We start from the raw sequence: 15030 nt of genomic DNA, 5'->3' as shown, positions 1-15030 counted from the left end.
GTCTTTTAATTATGAGCCGTACAGTACAATACATAGAACAGAATAAATCCTCAATACAGTATAAAAATAAAAATTCTAGAAGTACGGAGTAGAATTTCACATTAGATGATATCACATAATATGATTTGGATTTGTTTTAAGTCCTGGAGACCTCATTCATCAAGCTGCCTCCCCCATTTTGCCATTCAACATCTGAAATAGTGGTAATCCGATGAAAGAACCCCTCATTCCCACGTCCCCATTCATCAGGGATGACTTTACCTTAGGCAGGCAATCTACAATTTAAAGAGATTGTTATTTTCTTGTGAATTGTTACATATGCATTATTTTCACTTTTACTTTAAAACCTTTTGTAAAAACAATACTTGTTTCTTTATTTCCTGCCCTGTGCGTGTTTACATCTCTTTCTTCCCAGACATATAATACTGCTCGTGTTGTGAAGGGCGTTGCGGTTGAACGTACGCTAAGGATATGCCTTTGGATCATTTGCTGGCTTTTTGCTGCTTGCTAGCTGCCTCTTCTGCCTGTCGCATGTCGTTGTTTTAAGAGCTCCGAGCACATGATGCTTGTCTGCCAAAAGCAATCCAACAACTGCTAGATTAGAGGTCTGTTGACTTGTTTTAAATGATGGCTCACTGCCTGGTCTCGTGTGACTTTGTAAAAGCAATACCTGTCTTTTATTTATGGCCCCGGGCGTGTTTGAATTCTTTCTTGCAGGATGTGTAACGCTGCTCGCGTTCAGTTGGGGTAGCTGCTGTCGTGCTACCCTTCGATCTTTCTAAAGCCTGTACAGCCGTTGTCCTTTTTGCTACGGCCCTGGGACAATCTCTTGGCCCCAAGTCTCATGTTTACGGTCTCCGGGAGACACACCGTGGCAAGTCTCCTTGGTCTCGCGTGTCTTTTAAATGTCTTTCGAGATTATCACGTATCGTAGCCTTGCATTTGCTTTCCATTCCAGGATTTCCTTTTATATGTAGAGAGATATTATACTTACCCTGTATAGTTTGCATTGGCATAAACTTTACAGTGGAGGAATGATATGACAAAGAATTTCAGTAAACAGAATGAATGTTGGACATTGGCAAACAATACAAAACATATCCAAGGGAAAAAAATTCTTATGTAACTTATGTTACGTAATCCACATGCCTGTTATCCATTCACACAAGAAACATGTGCAAAATGCATGAATTTTGTGTTAAAATATTATTAATACTTATGGTAAACTTTGCATCCAACATAAACAGGATGCTGTGCTTTTGAATGGAAGACAGGATCCATGACCAGTGAATAAGGAAAAGACAACAATTCATTACAGAAGTACAGAATCACTGGAAAAGTCTTCCCTGTTTATCTGCACTTTGCACATTTTGCACATACAAATGGATATTGGACGTGTGGATTATGCAACGCAAATTATGTGAAATTATTTTTTTCATTTTTTCAAGGTTATTTTTCAGATCATTTGACATTGTTCAGCATTGGTCACTATTGGGTTAAGTTCAGTCAGAATCTTTGTCATGTGCTTTGTCCAAAAAAACATGACATTCATTTTTTTTCTCAGCTAAACTAAATAGGGTAAGTAACATATAATAAAACAAATTTTTGGACAGGGAATTCCTATTTAATAATTAATGAAAACCAATTTCCAAAAAATGACAATTACAGTAAAGTCCATAATTACAAACCTCAACAAAAAAACTCAATATTTTTAAAATCCTTCTCTGGGAATTGTGGTATATTTTGAAACTGTCTCACAATACTTGGAGAGATTGAATCTTGACTGCATTACCCTACATATACTGTAGAGTTTGGTATGTCTTGAAACTTATATCTGTTTCTGATTCAATGACTCAACATATTCTCCTGCTTTACAGGTGTGTGTGCACTGTACATTCATACCATAGACTGGCATCCTATCCAGAACTTGCTCCATCCTTTCCCCTATTGTTACTAGATTGTGTTTTTACTCTTTGCTGTTATTATATGGAAAGAACAAACTTTAACAATAGATTGCCAAACATTTTGCAATAACTCAAATCCTAATTTGGTACAGTTAAATGCTAATTAACAGGTTCTGTTTTGGCAACATGAGGGACAATAATGCTTTTCAGGTATTAATTATAGAATTAATGCCTTTTATTCTCAACATGTAATAATACATGGTAAGATAAATAATTATTTTAAGTAGGGATCAGTATCGTTTTTAAGAAACAAATGGATATATTGCCCTTCAAACATTCATTCACCTTCAGAAAAGAGGCTATTACGTTTCTATTCTGATATGGAACTGATTATAATCAGTGGATTGTATTATATGCCCTAAAGCAGAAAAGAATGTGCTGATGAAGGCCATAAAAATAAATGAGGCTTATCACTTCTTGGCATCTCAGACCTCTCTGTGTCTTCCTGAACAAGCTGCAGAGCTAGACAAGGGCTTTGAGATTGTATGTGTTAGATAATGAGAAAAATAAATGCATCCTTAGAAGGAGACTGCAGAAACAATGACCGACATTTATTATCTAGGGCTTTGAGAAATGTTAATTTTTAAGATGGGTGTTTAGAGGTGTAAAAGAGAGCTGATCACATTTAACCCCTGCACCACTTTATAAATTGCATTTGGATATAATGGTGAGTTTCAGATTGTTTAATGGGAGAACCAAACATTGCTCAGAACTAATTTGTAATTTGTGTGAAGACAAAAAGAGTGCCATAAAATTTTACTGCAAGGGGCTGTTTTTCTCTTTTCACGTCCTTCATAGCATTTTACGGAGGAAACTTAAAATGCTCAATTCACAGACAAAAATGATGCTTTAACAATTCCCCCAAGCACTCTATCACACCTACTAATTTTTCTGAACTCTTGTTGTAATGTTATAATGTCGGATACCATGACAGTGAACTGTCCGGGGTTAGAAGAAAATTAAATTGGCACAAACATTGCGTGGGCAAAAAATTATAGGCTACAATACAAATAATAATAATTCAAGAAGCCGTATTCAAGAGCCCAAAATTGTCAACACATATTACATGAGTTTAGAAATTTGTCATTGCTATTGAAAGATTCTACAGCAGAAGACCATAATGCTTTTACTTGAACAAAGCATTAAAACCCCTGACACATTTGTAGAGCTCTTGCCCTTGGAACACCACAGAGCTGCGGTTACTCAAAGGTATTGTAGGCTGCGTTTGAGTTTTTTTTTTTTTTTTGATTTATAGGAAATAGTCATCCCTTTTGGAAGAACAAGATTTATGTAACTTTATTTGTAATGCTTCATTTTTCATACAACAAAACTACATCAGTACCATAGTAACAACAATAGTAATTCTGGAACTGAAACTCAGAAATGGCAAAACAAATCTAACAACACAATAACATGACTGTAACACTGTACTTGAGTGTATTACTAAAGACTGATTTATTTCAATGTCAAATATTAAAGTCTCCCATATAGGATGACATTAAATTGATTGATGACACTTCACATTTGACTCTGGCTTGGTAAACAATTCTATACAGTAGGCTTTTTAGTTAAAAAACTTTCTAACATTGTGAATTGAGCAGATGGTGATATTGCGTTTTGTGCATATGCTAGCCTGGACATAGTAAACAGGAATCATAGACAATGTTTCAAGAGGATTATTGTATTCTGATTTTATTAAATTTTGTGATTAAACTGGATTATTTTGTGTACTTCATGGACCTAAATTAAGTTTATGTGTGTGTAATTTATTTGACTGCTATGACATGATTATGATTTTAATGTCACTGTTATGGTAGACTGCCAAGTCTATTTCACAACCACCTTTATAAGAAGCATGTAGCAACATATAGACTTAAACACTTCAGGTATGGACTCAAATTTGCCAACACATCCTTTGTCATATATCGCTGAGGCAAACAACCCAATGCCTCCAACCAATGAACTAACAGACCTTGATTTTCTTGGTTTTCTTATGATCATTTTAACTCAAACAAAAGCAGAATGGTTGCTGCTATGGTCATTTTCGAACTAAAATAACTGCAAGTAATGGATTGCAATGGAGACATTGTAGGAAATCAGTTAAAACATTACATTCTGAAAAATTAATTCAAACCAGCCAGAAGGCTAATCCAAATTCCAACTCAGGAAACCATTTGCAAATCATAGGGTTGTGGTCAGCGTTTGGGCCAGAGGGTGGTAGCAGGTTGGTCAGTGGGGCGGGGTCTGTCTTCCCAGAATTTGGACCTCCGTGTTTGCAAAATACAGTGCTATCTGATGTGAAGAACCATGTCTACATATGCATGAAAAGAGACCTAAACATAGAAGTATCTTTGGTTAAATTTTCCATTTACAATAATAATGTTGGTTTGAAATCTCTCAAACCAATAAGCTAATACCAGTTTTAAAGTCCAGTGCTAGAGGCCACCAGTAGCTCCAGGTTTCCATCCCAACCAACTTCTTCTTTTAATTAGAATACTACCTTTAATTAATCAAGCTGTTACTTTCCAGTTGCTATATTTTTTGTGTAATTTCAGAGAATTCAGAACTGGGCATGCTAAATGTTATTGGAATACAGCAGTTATTTATGTACAGTAAAATTCTTACCTGCCTCTCTACTCCACTCTTTGCGATTTATTATTACAATTCAATTAAAAGAACAACCTCTAGTACACAAAAGCTGAATTAATACAAAAATGACAAAAGACAGTTAAGAAAATACAATATGGTAAAAATAGCAATATATATAAATTCCTTATAAATATACAGTAAGTGTCATGTTATCAGTCTGTTCTGAATGCAGAAAACACAAGAGAAAAAAAACAACTAGCTATTTATGAGGGGCCAAACAGGCCATAAATCATATATATTTTGTGTGTAATCTATTGGTTTATATGTGAACGCTATTGGTTTCTGAATATTTACAATCAGTTTGATTGCATACTTGATTAGGTTGCTCATGTACAATACTGGTTTCATTCATATGAATTATATTGGTTCGTGTCCGTATATTATAGGCTTGTGCATGAACCATATTAATTTGTATATGCATAGCACTAGTTTGCATATGAACTATATTGATTTGTGTGTGTGTATCACTGGTTCCACTGGTTTGTTATTGGTTTGTGAGTGAACTGCACTGGTTTACATCTGGATGTTATTGGTTTGTGTATGGACTATATTGGCATGTGTTCTGTGTCAGTCTAACAATGGATTTGTGTATGGACTATATTTGTTTCATGCACGTCTTAAACTGGTTTCATGTGGGTAGCATGTCGGTTTTGCGCTTGAACTCTAATGGTGTGTACTATGTCGGTTTCTTGTACGAAAGATACTGGTTATGCGTGTGCACCCTATTGCAGCTTTGTGTATGAACTATATCAGTTCTGCGTTTGAATTATATAGGTTGTTCACGTGATCTTCAGTGGAAATGGGAAGGGCAAGAAACAGGAACTCAAGGGCCAGTAGAGTCATGGAGTGTGGAGAGAAGTGGGTAGGAGAGGAATCTGCGTTTAAACAGCGCAATATTTTTTTTCCGCACAATACGTTTGCAAAAGGACTTAGTGGTATTTATTACTGTATAACAGAATCTACCCTTGAGTCTGTAATGAACGCAAGGCTGAAGTTAGGTACATATTCGGTCATCTTCTTATTCGCTCCTAGCTACATGCTTGCTTGCACCCCATGAGTGTACTTTTTCACATAGCTTTTGCAAACCAGTTACTTGTTCTAAAGGCAAAATATTCTACATTTACTACTGACACCTTTATCCAACATAACATTTTCAATTTCATTACTTACATTCAATTATAAAACTGAATATTTACCTAGTCCTATTATAGAAATTTTTAAAAATAGTTTTTTTTACAAAACATGCAGTTTTTAAAATAAAACTGGCAACACTTTTATTAAGCGAATAAACCGGTAAGTTCTACACTTCTTGGTTACATTTTACAGAATTGGTTCACAGCCTCTTGCACCTCTACAGGAGTCTGTCCGTACTTGTGATACACCACATAAGGTGTTTATAAGCCTTCTGATTGCTCTGCTTTCACAATAACATCTATTTTGCTTCCTTTTGTCTGGCAATACACCATCAGACTTAAACAGTTTAAAAATGCTTGAGGAAAAAAAAGAAGCAAAGTTTGGGAATATTGAAATTAGGGTAGTATTTTCAACCTACTGTAAACTTTCACACTAGAGGTGCACTGTTAGAAAAATCAACAAAATCTCCCAGTGGATTTCTGCAAATTAATAGACTATTGCTCATTTACAGCACCAATTAACTTAAAATAAACAATCACAGAAAGCATAGTTTTCACGTTTTATTTTCGGCACAATGCCTGAAGACACACACTTACCTTTCATGAAGAAGTAGATTTATCATGTTTTGTTTTGTTTTTTTTTTTTGTTTTTTTGTGAAGCTTTTTAAATGTTACCCATGCCATGAAATCAGTGCAGTTTTAGGATGCAAACTTATACATGTGGATAGATAAACAAGCATCAAACAGTGATGGTGGAGGGCAGAGTGAGAATCTGTTGTTGTATAACTTTATGCAATCAGTCATAAGGTATTTGTAATATATTTGTGCAGTTTCAAAAGAAGAAAACAGATGTTAAACTGTTAGTTAGGTATGTGATACAGTGAATGTGCTGCATTAACTGTAAAGTTTATGCCATGTAAAATATGGATATTTTATACACTAACAATACACTGAGCTCATCCTAACCACATTAATCCGTAACACTAACCTCTGTCCTATAGCCGCAGTGACCTCCTCAGCTGTGGTTCTGCAAGTACTGTAGATATTGCTCTTGGTACATTATGCCTGGGACTAGGATGGAGTTCTTTGCCTTTTCTTGATACCCTGCCTTCCACTATACAGACCTGAAGTCGTAAAGCAACTAAATTCTATTACTTTTGATATTACTAGGTATGGCTCATATAACAAAAAAATCATGAGCCTTATTGTTCACAAAGACCTGACAGGAGGAAAGGTAGGCCGTGCCTCTCTTATAGCAGTAGAATGATGAAATAACTCACCAAACCTGCTGCTGTTTCATGTTCCAATGAGGTGTTGCTCAATAGAGCTTTAATAGTGACAAATTTATTCAAACCTAACAAATCAGGATCTGTGCTCCTGAGATTTGGCCAGAATTACAGTTTACCTCTTTGGGTGCCAGCACAGTCTTACCCCTTCTATATGTGAAACCATTCCAAAAACTATTTTTAAGAATCAGTGTCAAAGGAAACAGGGAAGAAATGGGCCTTCAGTCACAAGAGTGTGTCATACACAATTACTTAAAGATAAAAAAAGTTATTTCTTGTTTTCTTACTCTAGCATTTTTGTTGTTAGTGTCCAGTGTTTTTTTATAACATCACATTGTAAAGGACTAATTTGACCCTTTCAACTCAATGATACTAGAATATGGCTGATCTTCTCATGAACACAAAGGATTGAATTAATTCTGAGAAAAATCTACAGAAGAAGGTTTTCCATGGTATGTAACATATTTGTGTTCCCATATTTAAAGACTAAATGAACATTTAGTTAATTACAATTTGCATAGTCTTGCATTTGAGTTCTGCATTAAATTTGCTATGGGAACACATTTATATGAATAGCTTTTTTACAGACATGTTAATGTTTATTTGTTTACAGAGTATTGCCTGAAGGTTGATTTGATTTCTTTTTTTCCTTCAATTAGACATGTGTGTCAGCAGCACCGTTGTTTGTAAATGATTGTTGCTACTAATATGGATTGAAATTCCCTGTTAAAGGCCATGTAGTATATTATACACTGTTATCTAACATGGATGATTGTTAAATTTTACCTGGAGTCCTCTAAAATAAATATATGCAAAGAAAAGAAATAATTGGACTTTCCAAAACATATTCGTTGGGATGTATTTAACTATTTAATAGATTTAAGTATCCATCCATTTTCCAACCCGCTGAATCTGAACACAGGGTCACGGGGGTCTGCTGGAGCCAATCCCAGCCAACACAGGGCACAAAGCAGGAACCAATCCCTGGCAGGGTGCCAACCCACCGTAGGACACACACACAAACACACCCACACACCAAGCACACACTAGGGCCAATTTAGAATCACCAATCCACCTAACCTGCATGTCTTTGGACTGTGGGAGGAAACCGGAGCGCCCAGAGGAAACCCACGCAGACACGGGGAGAATATGCAAACTCCACGCAGGGAGGACCTGGGAATCGAACCCAGGTCCCCAGGTCTCCCAACTGCAAGGCAGCAGTGCTACCCACTGCGCCACCGTGCCACCAGATTTAAGTATTGTATTTCAATATATATTTCTTAATACTATTTACTTGCTTTATTTTATTGTGTACATCACTACTAATGAACCAAAAACTGCTGGCAAGTTACAGGGTCGGACACTATTTAAAGGACTGCTCAGAACCCAGCCGTTGAACCAGAGTCGGGTGGAGGTGGAAGAAGCTTGCTGGCAGGTGTGGAGGAGAAAGGATAGAGAGAGAGAGAGAGAAAAGAATATTGTGCTTGTGATTTATTTGTCTGTTTATTTGTGGCTGTGGTGCTTGGAGGGCACTGCAAAAAGAAGAAAATTATTAAAACAATTTCTTGGTGCTTTTACCTGAGTGTCTGTCTGTTGGGTCTAAGGGGCAACAGCGTTCATAATATATATATATATATATATATATATATATATATATATATATATATATATATATATTACAGTGCATCCGGAAAGTATTCACAGCACATCACTTTTTCTACCTTTTGTTATGTTACAACCTTATTCCAAAATGGATTAAATTAATTTTTTCCTCAGAATTCTACACACAACACCCCATAATGACAACATGAAAAAAGTTTACTTCAGATTTTTGCAAATTTATTAAAAATAAAAAAATTGAGAAAGCACATGTACATAAGTATTCACAGCCTTTGCCATGAAGCTCAAAATTGAACTCAGGTGCATCCTGTTTCCCCTGATCATCCTTGAGATGTTTCTGCAGCTTAATTGGGTCCACCAGTGGTAAATTCAGTTGATTGGACATGATTTGGAAAGGCACACACCTGTCTACATAAGGTCCCACAGTTGACAGTTCATGTCAGAGCACAAACCAAGCATGAAGTCAAAGGAATTGTCTGTAGACCTCCAAGACAGGATTGTCTCGAGGCACAAATCTGGGAAAGGTTACAGAAACATTTCTGCTGCTTTGAAGGTCCCAATGAGCACAGTGGCCTCCATCATCCGTAAGTGGAAGAAGTTTGAAACCACCAGGACTCTTCCTAGAGCTGGCCGGCCATCTAAACTGAGCGATCGGGGGAGAAGGGCCTTAGTCAGGGAGGTGACCAAGAACCCGATGGTCACTCTGTCAGAGCTCCAGAGGTCCTCTGTGGAGAGAGGAGAACCTTCCAGAAGGACAACCATCTCTGCAGCAATCCACCAATCAGGCCTGTATGGTAGAGTGGCCAGACGGAAGCCACTCCTTAGTAAAAGGCACATGGCAGCCCGCCTGGAGTTTGCCAAAAGGCACCTGAAAGACTCTCAGACCATGAGAAAGAAAATTCTCTGGTCTGATGAGACAAAGATTGAACTCTTTGATGTGAATGCCAGGCGTCACGTTTGGAGGAAATCAGGCACCGCTCATCACCAGGCCAATACCATCCCTACAGTGAAGCATGGTGGTGGCAGATTCATTTTGTGGGGATGTTTTTCAGTGGCAGGGACTGGGAGACTAGTCAGGATAAAGGGAAAGATGACTGCAGAAATGTACAGAGACATCATGGATGAAAACCTGCTCCAGAGCGCTCTTGACCTCAGACTGGGGCGAAGGTTCGTCTTTCAGCAGGACAGCCAAGATATCAAAGGAGTGGCTTCAGGACAACTTTGTGAATGTCCTTGAGTGGCCCAGCCAGAGCCTAGATGTAAATTCGATTGAACATCTCTGGAGAGATCTTAAAATGGCTGTGCACCAACGCTTCCCATCCAACCTGATGGAGATTCAGAGGTGTTGCAAAGGGGAATTGGCGAAATTGGCCAAGGATAGGTGTGCCAAGCTTGTGGCATCATATTCAAAAAGACTTGAGGCTGTAATTGCTGCCAAAGGTGCATCAACAAAGTATTGAGCAAAGGCTGTGAATACTTATGTACATGTGATTTCTCAGTTTTTTTATTTTTAATAAATTTGCAAAAACCTCAAGTAAACTTTTTTCACGTTGTTATTATGGGGTGTTGTGTGTAGAATTCTGAGGAAAAAAATGAATTTATTCCATTTTGGAATTAGACTGTAACATAACAAAATGTGGAAAAAGTGATGCGCTGTGAATACTTTCTGGATGCATTGTATATATATATATCAGTATATACAGTATATATATATATCCTCTTTAATAAAATCCCCGTGTGCGTCCAGGTGTCCATGTGTGTGTGTCTTCTGGTGAAGTGCGCATTCGCGGGGCACGGTGCGATGCGCGATATTACTGTCAGAGAAAGTTACAAGCATTTTACGGAAATACAAACCAGTATTACTGCGAGAGGAAATTAAAGGTACACAATACAGTGACTCATATTACAGCCACATACAAGCCAGTATTACTGTCAGAGGAGATTAAAGGCATATTACCGACACGCATGCCTGTATTACCTCCAGAGAAAATTAAAGGTATATTATGGACGTACAAGCCAGCGGACGTACAAGACAGTATTACTGTCACAGAAAATTAAAGACACACAATACACGGCGGCAGCCCATGAAGAACGGTCAGCTCAGCAAGTAAACATCAACAAAAGAAAGGCTGAAAGAAAGAAAAATACAACCAACAAAAAGAATGAGGTCAAAGTCCCTTGCCATTTAATATAGACTGTTCCTACTAATGTTTATGCACTACTGTTCAACCCCCCTTTATTGTAACAGGCTAAATGACTAGTATATATATATACAGTATATATATATATATATATATATATATATATATATATATATATATATATATATATATGTGTGTGTGTGTGTGTGCCTGTGCGTGTGTGTGTGTATTTTATGACTTTAAATATGACTCTTCCAAAAATTAAGGGACCAAAAAGTTCATCTTAGGTTCCACAGCTTGTAATAATTATGGGAAAATATTTTGTGCCTGTGCAGGAGGATAGGCTGTAGTACTTGCTAAGTTCTACTTATAGGCTCAATAAAGTTAATATTGTTCCGCTATAATTAACAATAAATTTTAAATCTTGCTATAAATATGGCAAAATTGCAAGGAAAGAATAAGAAATGTGGTACAGTTAGATGCAAACAGTAGTGAACAGAGTGAATTTTACAATTTTACTATAGAGAAAAGCCAAGCAAAATGACACCTTTTATTGGCTAACTAGAAAGATTACAATATGCAAGCTTTCGAGGCAACTCAGGCCCCTTCTTCAGGCAAGATGAAGAAGGGGCCTGAGTTGCCTCGAAAGCTTGCATATTGTAATCTTTCTAGTTAGCCAATAAAAGGTGTCATTTTGCTTGGCTTTTCTCTACATTCATAATGGCCAACACGGTACAACACCCTAGTACTACAATTTTACTATGAAAGTGATCATTTAAAGTGCTACTTAAACACAAAAATGTGGGTAAGTGTATTCTGTTTGCACATGACAAAGGGCAGACATAATAAAGCATAAAAAGGTGCTATACAAGTAAAAAGTAGTATTAATATCATCAGATGTAATTTAAAAATTTAACTTAAGAAAAATGTAATACCTGACAATCATTAGTTAGCTTAAACCATTTTTGCTAAAACAAAATCCTAACTAAATATGTTATAATGCTCAACTTTGTACATCTTAAAGTAGTTTGATCAATCTAGTACTTTATTTTTTAATCTGATAATGTTCATTGTGACAAGAATTTGATTTCTTAAAAGTGGACTCATAATATTATACAAATTATTACTTAATCAAAGTGTATTTACTTCTGTTTGCACTCCCTCAAAGAAGGTTTATTATTGAAATTTAAACAACTCCATTAGTTTTCCTAAAACATTAAAACTCTTTCCATTTTGAACTGTTGGTAAGTTAGAGTTAATTCTGCCCTAAAAAGTAGTATTTTGCCTTTGGCAAAGTATTTTTTATTGGCATTAAAGAATCAATACAATACACACATTATTATCCAGTAAGTCAAAAACAGTATATTAAGTCCTCTGTCCAACAGTCTTATTCAAAACTCCCTTCCCCAATATGGCCAAGTCATTTCTTTTAGCTATAGTCATGGTAATATGAATTTGCTGGATCATTTCAAACATCTCCTTTTTCATCTTGAATACTTATCTGAAAAGTATACAATTTAAATTGCACAGAGTGATGGAGAATATTTAGTAAATCATAACATTTAAAAGGTCATACTTGAAAGATGAAAGGATACCAAATAGCTCTCCATCTAAACTGTGCACATCCTCCAACACAATAGTACTTCTTTCTGTCTCTTAGCCTGGACATTTGTAAACGTTTAACATTTCTGTGCAAGTGAAGTCCATGTGTGAGGTATTCAGATTATGGTATGTATTATATAACAATCCAACTTTGTTCTTCTGACATAGTCTTCCCATAAGCATGGTGGTAATCTTATGTTAAAAAGCCATGACGGATAACCTGAATCTTGGGTACATTAGTTGTATTAATTTTTTTGGTTTGAGCAGCTTTCTGCTTTGGTAAGTACACCTGAGATATGTTCTCTCTCCTTAGATGGCTAAGTTTTGTTTGCATTGAATGAGTTACTTTATTCCGTAGATTTGCCAGTTTAATGGCTTTTCTTCTGAGTTCCCATTCATTCCATTCATAGGACTTAACAATATGTGATGGCAATAGGTGGGTTTCTGTTTGTGCACTGATGTCACTTGTTGTACCAAGTCTCACTATACCCTTCTCTTTATTTGTAGTAGTACTACTAGTTATGGTAGCAGACCCTGTATAAGGAGTAATAGGTTCAAACTGATGCAGAAGTTCCAACAGTTGAATAAGCTCAGCATGTTGTTTTGCCATCTCTATTACTAGCCAAATATATTTATCTGGGTTTTCAGCAAAGGTCTTGGCTGCTTTCTTTGAGCTAAAGCTGTAGTATTTGTCATTGTGTTTCAAAATTCCTATTTTAGGGTTTCCCATCAACAGGAGACCATTTTTTTCAATAAGAGTGTATGCACAGATTCCCCCAAACTGAAGTGGCAGGGAATCAAAATTATGTGTAGTCTCAGGAAACAGCCAGTTATGGTCTTTATACTCACTAGGGTCAATTCGGTCACTTGAGGTCTCCTCTACTCTCTGCTCATTCGTTTTTACATCTAGATTTTCAAGTAAGGGTCCTAGTGTGTTATCTGAGAATATTTGCGCATGGGAAGAGAGGTATGGCTTCAGACTGGTGGCTATACTGTTAAAAACTGAGAGTAGCACTATCTCACCTTGAAATCCATACCATAGGTGTGACAGAGCTATAAAATGGGGATAGACATCTGCTGTAGGAACTGCAATTTTGTCCTGAACTATTGATTTTAACTCTTCCATTTGCTGCCCAAATTTCTGCTGCAGGAATTCTACCTGCTGAGCACATGTGATTATTTCAGACGTTATCAGGCGCAAAAAAACAACATGCTGTTGAATGTTATAAAGGGCTTCTTTCAGGAGGTCCACATACACATGTAAATCTTTATTCACATCGCCATTTTCAAGTTTCTCAAGGATGGTGGTATACCGTTCAGCTATATTAAGGGAAAGTTCCATTTCTGCTTCATGCTGGTTGCTGGTAGTAGGGATGTCATTGTTTAATATTGCTGGCAGGTTATCAATACTTTCTCCACCTTTTCCAACATCCTTATTATACAGTCGTATCCCAGTAACAATCATAGTAAGCTCTCTGAGCTGCTGTTCCTTTTCCTTTCTTTTGAGGGACAAAAAACTTGCCAGCATAGACCGGGGAAATACGCTCTGTAGGGCAACAGTTGCTTCTACCACTGTATCAATGTCATTTGAAGCTCCCAGGCCTGAACATAGAAGCACAAAACTGACAATTTTATGATAGATGGCCTCAAGTTCTTGTCTGTTTTTGGCATGGATGTCTGTTATGTCTCGACTCACAGGTGATAAATTAGACTCCAGCACAATGTGGTGTTCATTTAAATATTCATTTCTACCTGCATAGTTCATGTCAAAATAAATCTGCATTTTGATTGTATTTAGTGATGGGCTGTTCTGGTCCAGCAGCCTGTACACACAGATGTTGATAAGGTTTTGAATATCATACTTTGTAAGCTTTTTGTCAACATGAAACTCATTTCTTGGATCCAAAACAACAGCTTTTACAATGAAAGCAACCAGGGTTTCAGAAACCTGTTGTCCTTTATTAGCACATTCCTCAATAATTTCACGGATAATAATCTTAATGATATTTTTAGCATGAAAATGTGACATCTTGAACATGAATCTTCTCACTGGCACAGTTTTGCAGTAACTGAAGACTCCCTGGGAGATTTAGAAAGATGCAGTCCTTACTTGACATTTCATGCAGTAGACCCACATTCTTTGTTTCAAGATTATGCCATCTGATGCATTTGTTGCAACACTTGGATAGGACTGTGTTTGTCCCCTGTAGACAATGTGAAGTGTTGACAAAATCACAAAACATAGAAGAAGGGACTTCTGTGTGGGTTATAAATGAAGCAGTTATGTTAATCTTCAGGTGTTTTTCCTTTAGAATGTTAACTCACTATAAACCTGCATCAAATCAAAAAAGCAGTATACTCAAAATAACAGATTTCTAATATTCTTCTAATAAATTTTGAAAGCGCACCAGTAGAATATAACAAATATGTTACATTCTTTGAAATTGCATTTTGTATACAAACACTGAAATAAGCTACAAGTCAAACAGAGAACAAAACTTACCAATGCCATTCAGACAAATCCTCTGAAATTTAAGAAGCAGAAGCCGGACAACAGACATGCCTGCCTTGTGAATCTGGTAGTTACCAACTATGAAATGCCAACAGGGGGTAAAAAGCAGCCCTTACCTTGATT

The 15030-nt window shown here is 36.7% G+C and overlaps 1 protein-coding gene across 1 annotated transcript; it reads right to left on the bottom strand.

Annotated features, from left to right (window-relative positions):
- Positions 1-12421: 12421 nt before the first annotated feature.
- Positions 12422-14799, bottom strand: LOC114651208 (cilia- and flagella-associated protein 206-like). Its single transcript, XM_051926461.1, has one exon. It carries the CDS (start codon positions 14431-14433, stop codon positions 12589-12591), a length of 1845 nt encoding a protein of 614 aa, XP_051782421.1. The 5' UTR covers positions 14434-14799; the 3' UTR covers positions 12422-12588.
- Positions 14800-15030: the final 231 nt, after the last annotated feature.

This window comes from Erpetoichthys calabaricus, chromosome 4, assembly GCF_900747795.2.
Source record: "Erpetoichthys calabaricus chromosome 4, fErpCal1.3, whole genome shotgun sequence".
Lineage (NCBI taxonomy): Eukaryota > Metazoa > Chordata > Cladistia > Polypteriformes > Polypteridae > Erpetoichthys > Erpetoichthys calabaricus.
Note: the sequence above shows the minus strand (reverse complement) of the source record. Positions and strands in the feature narration are given on the sequence as shown.

Coding starts and splice junctions, on each gene's coding strand:
- LOC114651208 (XM_051926461.1), bottom strand. CDS start 14,433: ATGTTCAAGATGTCACATTTTCATGCTAAAAATATCATTAAGATTATT.